This window comes from Rosa chinensis, chromosome 6 (genome assembly GCF_002994745.2).
Source record: "Rosa chinensis cultivar Old Blush chromosome 6, RchiOBHm-V2, whole genome shotgun sequence".
Classification (NCBI taxonomy): Eukaryota; Viridiplantae; Streptophyta; class Magnoliopsida; order Rosales; family Rosaceae; genus Rosa; species Rosa chinensis.
The window spans coordinates 24,064,655-24,076,202 of NC_037093.1; the positions used below are offsets into that span (position 1 = coordinate 24,064,655).

Genomic DNA, 11,548 nt, shown 5'->3' on the forward strand with positions numbered 1-11,548 from the left:
CGCTGTATGTGGCAAGACATTGAGACGTTGAAGGGCACGAAACTCACGTAGTTCTTGTCATAAATGAAAATCTGCTTTTTTTCTCAACACATAGATTTGCATTCCGAGATTTATGGTATTTTAATGTTTACGGATATAGTCAAATCTCGAATTTAAGAGTATTTGTTCTTATATAGAAATGAATCCTCTTTACCGAACTCGTTGAGGTGAATAAATAGTTCGTTGGCGAGAATCCATTGAATATCAAACCAGAATTATCTCAATAACAACAATTAAAACATTTTGACACCAGTGTGAAGTGAGAGTGCTTCATTCTCAGTTCTCTCAAAGCAACAACTGAAACATTTCAACTTTAGTGTAAAGTAACAGTGTATCATTTTCCATTCTCTTAGATACAAACGACTGAAACATTTCGACACCAATTGGACGTTACGTTGCTTCATTCTCTAATCTCTGTAAGCACTTTATTGCATATCATAATTTTTTTATATTTTTTTTATGATAGTTTGTCACATCAACCTGAAATAGAATTGAGGGAACAGCTGTGCGTAACTCATATTTATATCTCTCTATCTTTCATTGACCAAAATCAGTTTTTATAGCATCGCCTACCTATACCTATGTGTACAAAATCCTAGGCGAGGATGCTCATTAGTGTCACACATGAATGCATGGAGTTAAAAAAAAAACAAAAAAATAATGGTAAAAATCACAACGGTCATCAGTTATATAGCTATCTCGGGAACAGTGCAACTTTTAATCACTCACACTTCCATTCATGGGACCTTGGTCCTAAATTGAAGAAACAAAACCACTGGAGCAGCAGTTTGGAAAGTCATTAAATATGGGTGACCACACTTTTGTAAAACTCAGGAAGTGCCAAGGACACTTTTGCTGCCTATAATTTATAATTTCTGGTTTCTTAATTTACTGCCTCTGTCTCTTTCTCTCTCTCTCTCTTGTCTCTTTCTCTCTCCTCTCTCTTTCTCTCTCTCTCTCTCTTTCCTCCATGAAAATTAACTGACTTTTCCGGCATTGACTGACCCATGAGTCGCCGGGCCCCGACTCCGAGACTCACAGTCAGATCGGTGAGCTGAGCTTTCCATCCACTCGAATACATTTCACTAAAGTTTCAATCTTTTCCATTTAATTCTTGCAGTATTGACCAAACAATGAAGATTCTGTGTCAAGATATTATCTTTTGCGTTCTTGCCATTTAATTCCCACATTAAAAGTCAGTCAATTCGTTTCTGAGTTACCTTGTAATGTCTCAGCTTTAAATTTTTGGGTTTCTTGTATTTCTGGAAACAAACATAGCTGGTGTTTGTGTTGTGTAGGTATGTCTGATTGAGCATTATATCGAATGCAGTTTACTATTCTTAAGATTTTTCATTTAATTCATGCAATACTGACCAAAGCCTGAAGATTCTCTGCAGATATTATCCTTTTGGCTCTTAATTTCTGCCATTTAGATCATATTGAAATCAGTTAATTCCTAAGTTATACCATTTCCTCAGTTACTTTTTATATCTCTGCTTTAATTTGGCTTTCTATTGCCATTCATGTTTTCCTGTAGAAATATATAACTGGTCATAGTTGTAGAGAATTGTCTGGTGCAAATGATTTTTCAGCCTTGTATCACATATGGTATCCTAATTTTTTTCCTCTTGGAAATAAATTAATTTCATTAATGTGGGTTATTTTTATGCATTGCATTTCAGGTGGAAGTTGTTTTGTTGGAGGGATCCCTTTGTGGATTTTGGTCCGGAGTAGTATTGGACATTTCCGATACAAATTCATGAAATAGGAAAGTCAGAAAGTTGGGTTAGTTTGCCGAGGGGCTGAGCTCAAGTATGAAGTTTGGAGGGGATTTTTCAGTTCCGGTGGATGAGGATTTTCGGTCCATGCCTCCTTGGGTACCGGTAACGCCTCAGAAGCCTCTTCCATTGAAACCTCACCCTATGCTGCTTAACCCCCACGGTAATCACCTACCAGCAGCAAATTGGCAACACGAATTGGGGAATGTACAATTGGGTGATACTTACAATGGCATGAGCCCAGCTATCAACCCAATTGTCCAGTTTCCTAGAAATGTTGGGTGTTATGGTGTTGATGGACGTCTGGCTCCGCAGAATGGAATGACAAATCACATTCCAGGTTCATACTCACAGTTGCTTGGCAGTGACAGCTCAAGTTGGAACAATGAATCCTTCACACAACTACTACTTCAGGATAATGCAGCTGCAGTTTACGTTGCCTCTGCAGACAGGAATCTTAGCAGAAGTGTTGACATAGCAGCAAATGCACCTCTAACTCCTAAGTTGCATCCTCAAGTGGCCAACCAAAGAAACAATTCAAGTAGTTTCTTGCTGACCAACCAAAATTGCAACAATGGTTCATACCCTTCGAGTGCGGTGATGAGCAGGCGCACGGTTGTGGATTTCCCTTCTCTGTTTGATAACAGTCAGGGGCATTCCAATGTAGCTAATTGGTTGCTTAACAACGAAAATCACAGCTCAAGTTCAAACTTGTTGAGTAATGGTCACAGCTCACCCCATATAAGCCAGAGTAAGTATTTTAAATCAATTCTGATATTTCTCTTGTTTATGAAGGAAGATTTTCTATGAACCATTGTTAAAAAGAATCATGAATTACAGTTTGTGCAGTTATAATTCCAATGATAATGACAATAAGTTAGGAGAGAAAGAACATAGGTTGGAACTTGATACACTGGTACCACTAATCAATTTCACTTTATGGCACATCTATAGTAACATGATAGTAACTCTGTTCGCAATACTAAAATAGGTGAGATTTATTGTTTCCATTTGGGAATTATCATATCCTGTTGATATATCGAATCAGTTGGCAGAAACTCTTACATTCACCAAATCTCTTAATAAAATCATAATTCATATCATGAACATTCTGGTCTTTGATGTTATAGGTTAAAGGAAAGATCTAAATGTTGCTTAAATTTTATATTGATTTGTTCAAAGCTTTTTCCCATTTTATATGAAGAATTGATGAAGTTGACCATTCAGTTGGGTTTGGCACGTTGCACTTGTAAATGATCTAGAAAACATAAGAACGGAGCATCATATGAACATATGATTTCAAAATTGTATTCATTGTTAACACTACACAAAAAAATTGCTTTTATTCACAGATGTTTTCCCCATGCCCTTGCGACCGAGCTATGATCTAAACTTAAACTCCTCACCGAGAACAGAAGCCGATACTACTTCATGTGTTCCCAGCCAACTCCAATTCACACCATATAGGGCCAATCGTATGGAGAACAACCGTCTTTCGGCAATACAAACATCCTTGACAGATGAAAGCTCTAGCAAGGAAAACGACAAGCAGGTGGACTTTTTCACGTCTACAGGAGATGTAGCAATTCAGAAACATGGTGGAGAACTCTTGCAGAATATCGTGGAGTCAGCTTCTGCAACCATTTCTACACCATACAAGGAAAATAAAGATTCTGACCATGAAAGTGACAGAGGGATTGATCTAAACCAGACAGCCCAGCACAAAACACCCAAGAGAAGGAAGCACAGGCCAAAAGTAATCATAGAAGGCAAAACCAAAAGGACTCCAAAGCCTGCAACTGCAAAGAATGCAGAGCCTAAGGAGTCCCGAACAGGAAAGAGGAAATACGTTAGAAAGAATGTCCAAAAGGAATCGTCAAGTCAACTGGTAGATGGTACGAGTGAAGCAACATACCATAATGCTGGAATAGCTGCAAATCATGCAGGAGAGTTCTAGACTTTGATTTGGAAATGACCACAGTTGAAAAGCAGGGCAAAGCTGCTAGAAATAATCAGTCTAAAATGAAGTCTGCTAAGCTGATTGACCTAGAAAATGAAGTGATGGTAGAAAACCAGAGACTGGAATCTATGAGTCACCCTGGCCCTTCAATGAGTCATTTGCCAAGTAACTATATAATTCTTCCAGAAGGACAAGAATCTGCAGTGCCTCATGCTACAAGAGGAGACACACAGATAAACAATTTGCATGTCACAAAAAGGCATGCAGATAGTCGATATGAATACGCTCCCATGCTGCAACATGGCCAGGATGAAAGAGTAGGCAAACATGCCGTGCGAGCAAAGACTAATGGTGAAAACCATGAGAAGACTAAAGAAAGTGTTAATCAGGGTGCCTATCAATCAGCACTAAAAGCTCTGTCACCTGCTAGTGAAGGAAGGGGATCCAAGAGGGAATATTGTCATAATATTCAGCAGACACATCTTTGTTCCAATAATCTGTCTAGTTCACTGTTGTGCCAGGAGACATTTGAATTGGATGGCCATCAGGAACGTAGCTGCACTATCAGCAAAGCAAGCCATAAAAAGCAGAAAGTTGACAATCGATACTTGTCCATCCACGACATGCCGTTTAAAGTCACAGCAGTTGAGGAGGGTCTTGGAAGAGTTGAAAGAAAAAGGGCAAATGATGCCAACTCCAATGGATTTGCAGCAGCACTAAACCATACAATATTGAATTCTTACATTGGAAGTAACAGAATGAAAGAGAGAGAAAACAATGGGGTCAACAAGTGTACCAGTGACAGGTTCATTGATTCTATAGCTTCTGAGCATGATTCGCCAAAGCAGCAGATACCATTCAAATCGAATTCTTGCAAAGAAATCACTCAAGTTCTTAGCTTCTCTACCAATTCCACAATGGAAACATGTAAGCAGCTTGTCTCATCATCTCCCAGAAAATCCTCTCGACGAGGTAAGAGGCAGGAATTGCAAACTCAGGAACCAAAGTCAGCAACGAAGCAGGCTGTGGTATCCACTGTATTGGAATCTGCTTTACCAAGTACAGATAAAATGCTGCAAGAACAGGATTTCTTGTATGATCATCAACAGTCTTCTGCAAAAACATTAGGTACTTTCCACCTAAAGAAACCTATAAATTTGGATTCAAACTCATTAAATTCATATAACATACCTCTTGATTTTGATGCAGGGCTTCCGCTAAGAACAATATATCCTTCAATTATGGATGACATCATACATCGATTTAGTGTTCTGAGCATCAATGGGAGCTGCAATGAATTTCAGGAGCAAGCGCAAAATGCACTTGTTCCATACAAAGGAGATGGTGCAGTTGTTCCCTATGAAGGGTCTGAATATATTAAGAAACGTAAGCCACGGCCTAAAGTGGAGCTTGACTCAGAAACAAATAGGATTTGGAACCTTCTGATGGGGAAGGAAGGAAGTGAAGGCACTGAAGGACCTGACAAGCAAAAGGAGAAGTATTGGGGAGAGGAAAGAAAGGTTTTCCAAGGTCGAGTCGACTCATTCATTGCACGCATGCACCTTGTTCAAGGTACAATACCTTCTATATTTGTCTTAAAATTAGATAATCATCAATTACCAGGTTGCATGTGTTATGACAGTAATTTCAACATGACCATCTACACTTCTGATACCTCATTAAATACTTTAATCAGAAAGTCTTATAAAATGAAGAAGCATTTAGACTGGAAGTGACAGTTATGATGCCCATCATGTACTGCTAGTGATGGTAACTTAACAGAAGACAAGATTTGTAATTATCTTGAATAAATATCAAATACAATTACCTTTGCTACTCATGTATCGGAAAAACTTAAATTTGTTATTGTTTTCTTCAGTTATTGGATAGTCTATTATTTAATGACATGCAAATAAATTACTAATCCAATATTACTTCATGCAGGGGACAGACGTTTTTCACGGTGGAAAGGATCAGTTGTTGACTCAGTGATTGGAGTTTTCCTTACTCAAAATGTTTCAGACCATCTATCAAGGTATTTTCATAGCTTTAGCATGATTTTACTACCAGATTTTTCTCTTAAGTGAGGTTCTGAGGTGAACCATATGTTTCTGTTCCTCTCTCTTTTTGCAGCTCTGCCTTCATGTCTTTGGCAGCAAGATTTCCGCTAAAGTCAATGAGCAATCACCAAACACAAGACAAGGTTGGGACAGACATACTGGTTAAAGAACCAGAAGTATGCATTCCAATCCCAGATGATGCTACCAAATGGCCTGAAGAAAGAACAAGTCAACCAATCTATAACCCAATCTCTATGACACCCTATGAATCTCCAGAACATCAGAGAGACAGTGAGACTTCCAGGACAGGAAAGAACTTAATGGAGGCACATAGTCAATGTTTGGAGGAAGAATTTGTATCATCTCAAGATTCTTTTGGCTCCTCGGTCACTCAAGGAACTGCAGGATTTAGATCATACTTGGTCTCCAATTCAGAAGCAGAAGGTCCTACCGCTCGGCGCCAACCCAACAAGGTTAGCTCTAATTCAGCTTACCCACCGATGGAGAAAGATATCGTATTTCAAGACTTTTACCATGAAGTACAAGGAAGTCCACTATTAGATGATGGATCCAGGCAGAGGCTTAAACAATGGGGGGAGCTAAAGACAAGATCAGACAGAATAGATGATTTCAGTGGCACTTGTTCAGTCACAAATCCAATCAATCTTGACAACCGAAAAATGCGACCATCAATTGCTCCTTCCAGCAGCAATCATTTACAGATGTACCTAAATTCTGGAGAACCAGAGCCATTTGGATTGGAAAGTTTCAGTGAAGAAAGCATATCTTCTTGTTGGCCTTCAACTGCTTCCAAGGTCAATGTGCAAAAAGATGACTATTACAAGAGCTTCAGAAATAAGGAATTGTCAGGAACTGTTGTTAGTTCATCTGTCGAACAAAGTACTTTGTGGAGCTCTCAAGAACCTGCCACAAAGGATCCATATGGTGCTCTCAGACAGCACTCAAGTGACCAGCAAAATTATTGTCAGCCAAGACCCAGCAATGAATATTATCAACCTTCCCGCGAAAGTCATCAACATGAGGGGAACCAGACCTTCCAATTAGAGAAAAATTCATTCATAGAGCCTGTAAAACATAGTGAACAACTTCCAGGAAAGAAGAATGATGGCATGCAGCAAGTCCCAAATGTCAATCAGCTGAATAAGAAATCTTCAAATGCCGGAGATAGTATCTCTACAGTGAACAATGGATCGGTTAATTCAAATACAAAGGAGCAATCTTCCCATGAACGGTCACAGAATGAGATTGTTACTAATATTTCAAAAGGAAGGAAGAAAAAGTCAGAAAGTGACAAAAAGAACGCAGTTGACTGGGATAATTTGAGAACGCAGGTGCTGGCCGATGGTAGGAAAAAGGAAAGAAACAAAGATGCAATGGACTCGCTTGACTATGAAGCACTTATAAATGCTAATGTTAAAGAGATTTCTAATGCTATCAGGGAGCGAGGGATGAACAACATGCTAGCTGAGCGAATTCAGGTTTTCCCTTCTCTTATTGTCTAGTTTAACAGCCTTGTTGACCATCGTGAGTCAGTGGATAGGTTAAGACATCTTTCACACTAACGGCTGCAAATTGTTTGCAGGACTTCCTAAATCGAGTGGTTAAAGACCATGGAAGCATCGATTTGGAATGGTTGAGAGATGTGCCCCCTGATAAAGCAAAGTAAGCCAAGCCAAGCCATTCCATATAATTCATTTTCTTCTAAGATATTACTATTGCCTCCCTTAAACTGAAATGCATGGACTTAGTAATTTTTAAAATGATTCTTTTGCAGGGATTATCTATTAAGTATTCGAGGTTTGGGCTTGAAAAGTGTGGAATGTGTTCGTCTTTTGACACTTCACCATCTTGCTTTCCCGGTAAAGTTTACATGTCTAATTACTGATTTTGAACGAGATGGAGAACATCTTACAGTCAATGATTTTTTTTGTTTCTCATTTTGTACATAAAGGTTGATACAAATGTTGGAAGAATAGCAGTACGACTTGGATGGGTCCCCCTCCAACCATTACCTGAATCACTCCAGCTCCATCTCCTAGAACTGTAAGATATAGTATTTGATAAAGTGAATGCTTAAATGTTCCGGTATTTGCAAGTGCTAATTATATTCTTCTGTAGGTACCCGATGCTGGAGTCAATTCAAAAGTATCTCTGGCCAAGATTATGCAAACTTGATCAATTAACCCTGTAATCTCATAGCTCCCTGAAGCTATTCATGCAATTCGAGAACCTATTTTTACTTGCAGAATTCATATTGATTCGGCAAATTTTTTTTTTTATCCAATTTCAATTACATATGCTTTTACTAATTGATACTTTTGTACTACAGGTATGAGTTACACTACCAGATGATTACATTTGGAAAGGTATGCATGCGGTTTCATTTGTTACAAACATGACCTGTAATTATTATATATATTTTGTCTCACATTGATTTGTTCTCAGGTTTTCTGCACAAAAAGCAAACCAAATTGCAACGCATGTCCAATGAGAGGCGAGTGCAGACACTTCGCAAGTGCTTTTGCAAGGTTCGCACTAATCTCTGAAAAGTACACATATACATGGAACAGGACATAGAAGTTAAAAAAAAAAAAAAAAAAAAGAGATTATTAAAGAACTAATACCAAACCTGTCTGGTGCAGTGCTCGACTTGCCCTGCCGGGGCCAGAGGAGAAGAGTATTGTAAGTTCAAATACTGCAGCTGTAGCTGAGAAGAATCCTGCTGGAGCTGGCAATATAATGTCATTACCTCCACCTGAAAACTACTCGCTTCAGAAAGTAGGTTCTTATAGAAGTGAACCAATCATAGAAGAACCAGCGACACCAGAGCAAGAATTCACTAATCTATCACAAAGTGACATTGAAGACTTGTTCAATGAGGAATATGAGGAGGATCCTGATGAGATTCCTACCATCAATGTCAGCATGGAACAGTTCACAGATACATTACAAAACTATATGCAAAAGAACATGGATCTCCAAGAAGGTGACATGTCCAAGGCTTTAGTTGCCTTGAATCCAGAAGCTGCTTCTCTGCCTATTCCCAAGCTCAAGAATGTCAGTCGACTACGAACAGAGCACCAAGTGTAAGTGCATGTCTTTCCCTACTTACAAACCACATATGCTTTAGAGAATAAACTAATATGAAATCAGCTAGACAAGAGCCAATTTATAGTGTGAACAAAAGCCAATCTAGAGAATAGTCGATGTCTAAATATTGTATTTGCCTTGGGAGATTTCACTGAACCCTATGGCAAGGAGCCAACAAATATCATTTTCGACATCCATATGGAAATGCAAACATATGTACATAGACATAAATTCTCTATGACACACTTATCCATCTGTTCCTGATATATTGCAGGTATGAACTACCAGATTCACATCCACTTTTGGAAGGGGTAAGCCATAATTTTAAAGTTTATATATGAATATGTAGTGACCTACTTGAAACATAATTATGCTGAGTTGAGCGCTATTTTACTTTACAGATGGACAGACGGGAACCAGATGATCCAAGCCCATACCTTCTTGCAATATGGACACCAGGTAAGCTCGGAAGAGAATATTCCTGAAAATGTCTAACTAATTTTAAAATTCCAATTAATCCCAGAAAGTTTGCATTCTGATTACAGATGAAATTGCTCATCTAATTGTAGAGCTCGCAAAACACAGGGCACATAGACAACTAACATGCAGATTTGAAATCATGCAATTTCCTACTAGATATGAAGTGTGGTATTATGCACATTGGTAACTGATAAGATTCATTCTGCACAATATATAATAGGTGAAACTGCAAATTCATTTCAACCACCAGAAAGCAGGTGTGGCTCCCAAGATGGAACCAGATTGTGCAATGAGAAGACATGCTTTTCATGCAACAGTATAAGAGAAGAAAAGTCACAGATAGTCAGAGGGACAATTTTGGTGAGGAAATCAATTTTGATGATATGTAACAGTAAGATAGACTACTTTGCAGTTCTTTACTCAAATGAACTCAATCTGTCACAGATTCCTTGTAGAACAGCAATGAGAGGGAGCTTTCCACTCAATGGCACATACTTTCAGGTTAATGAGGCAAGTCTTTTTCAAACTTATGTTTCTCTACTCTGCACATTTTTGATTAACTAATAGCAGTATTAAGAGTACATTTTGCAGGCTAGATTTACTATATACCGTGCACTCATAGCTATTAACTACTTGATCACCATGCAGATGTTTGCAGATCATGCTTCTAGTGTCAACCCAATTGATGTTCCAAGGGGATGGATATGGGATTTACCAAGACGACCTGTGTACTTTGGAACTTCTGTAACATCAATATTCAAAGGTAACAGAAAATCAAGATTATAAGCATTTACTACATAACAACTCAGTTAAAGATGTATAGGTTACTTACAATGAATTACTTGTGTGTAATAGGTCTATCAACAGAGGGGATCCAGTACTGCTTTTGGAGAGGTATGTGATACCAACTTGAATTTTGCATATTAGTTTATCTGCTTGAGAACAACTCTTTAGGTGCAAAGTATAGAACTAAGAAGATCACAGAAGACCATGAATTTAACTTCCAACACATAAATAGTATTTGGCAATTACAATTAATCTTCTACTCAACATGCTCAATTGTTTACTTGTTGACTGATTGATTGATTTGCAGGATATGTTTGTGTAAGGGGCTTTGACAGAAGTACAAGAGCGCCAAAACCCTTAATCACAAGATTGCACTTTCCTCAAAGCAAGATGACGAAGGCCAAAAATGAAGAGTGAGGACCATGGTGCAGAGAAGATTTTCTTTCAGGAGATCAGATCACTGACTTTATGAAAAGAAGAACAATGACTAACAAATTCTAGCATATTCAATTATTCTTCCTCTAGCATGAGAGGCATTCATTATACAGTAGGAAGGTAGCAGAAAGCAAATTCAGATATAAAAGTTGAGATCTCATTAAAAATTGTTGTAAAGAAATAATCCCCATTATTATTGTTTCAATAAATGCTCAAAAGAGAGCAATTCTTCGATTATCAATTTCACTCCCTGTCAAGAATTATAATTAGATTTGGTCAATCAACAGAAAAATTACATAAATTACGTACATGAATGTGACAATAAAAGATAAAAAAAAAATATCCGAATAAAAGCCATAAGGATGAATCTGTTGGGGAACTAAACCAAATTAGCACTCTCGAGTTTCTCACGAATAAGTTTATCAATTATGATGTTTTGATTTATAAGTTTGATCAGTTACTACTATTATGATTTTCTAACTTTAAATAGTCAGCTAGGGCGTTGCTCCTTTACTGTCAGAATAATGTAGAAGAGAGAGCGTCATGTTCTAAATTTTCTTGAAATGCTTATATAAACTTGTTGTAATGATGCCATATGAGTATTTGTGATGCAAGAAAAAGATGGAACAAGAATTCTCCCCAGAAAAGTACTTCCTCTATTACTCTCCCTTCTACAGAATCCTCTCTCCAAGATGGTGAAAAGAAACTTTGAAGATAAATGATTTACTCATGAAAAATGAGAATGTACTTAAGTTCCATCAGAGTGGGGGGCATTTGATCTAAATGGGATGATGATCTAATTCTCTTCTGAGAGGGTTGCGGATATGAATAGAGTAACGTTTACCAGTATTGTTCAAAATGATACTGGTGATTTAGTATTCTATAATAAAGTCCCAACT

General features: G+C 37.9%; 1 protein-coding gene across 1 annotated transcript; it reads left to right on the forward strand.

Moving 5' to 3' along the window:
- Window positions 1-875: 875 nt before the first annotated feature.
- LOC112174769 (transcriptional activator DEMETER-like) lies at window positions 876-10,890 on the forward strand. The gene is given in 21 exon segments (XM_024312580.2): window positions 876-1,088; window positions 1,722-2,568; window positions 3,170-3,738; window positions 3,741-4,905; window positions 4,987-5,349; window positions 5,722-5,812; window positions 5,911-7,336; window positions 7,441-7,520; window positions 7,633-7,717; window positions 7,810-7,901; window positions 7,977-8,045; window positions 8,188-8,224; window positions 8,304-8,386; window positions 8,501-8,944; window positions 9,223-9,259; window positions 9,350-9,407; window positions 9,649-9,788; window positions 9,873-9,938; window positions 10,077-10,191; window positions 10,284-10,322; window positions 10,522-10,890. Coding segments are annotated over 20 exon segments (5,784 nt in total). The 5' UTR covers window positions 876-1,088; window positions 1,722-1,853; the 3' UTR covers window positions 10,632-10,890.
- Window positions 10,891-11,548: the final 658 nt, after the last annotated feature.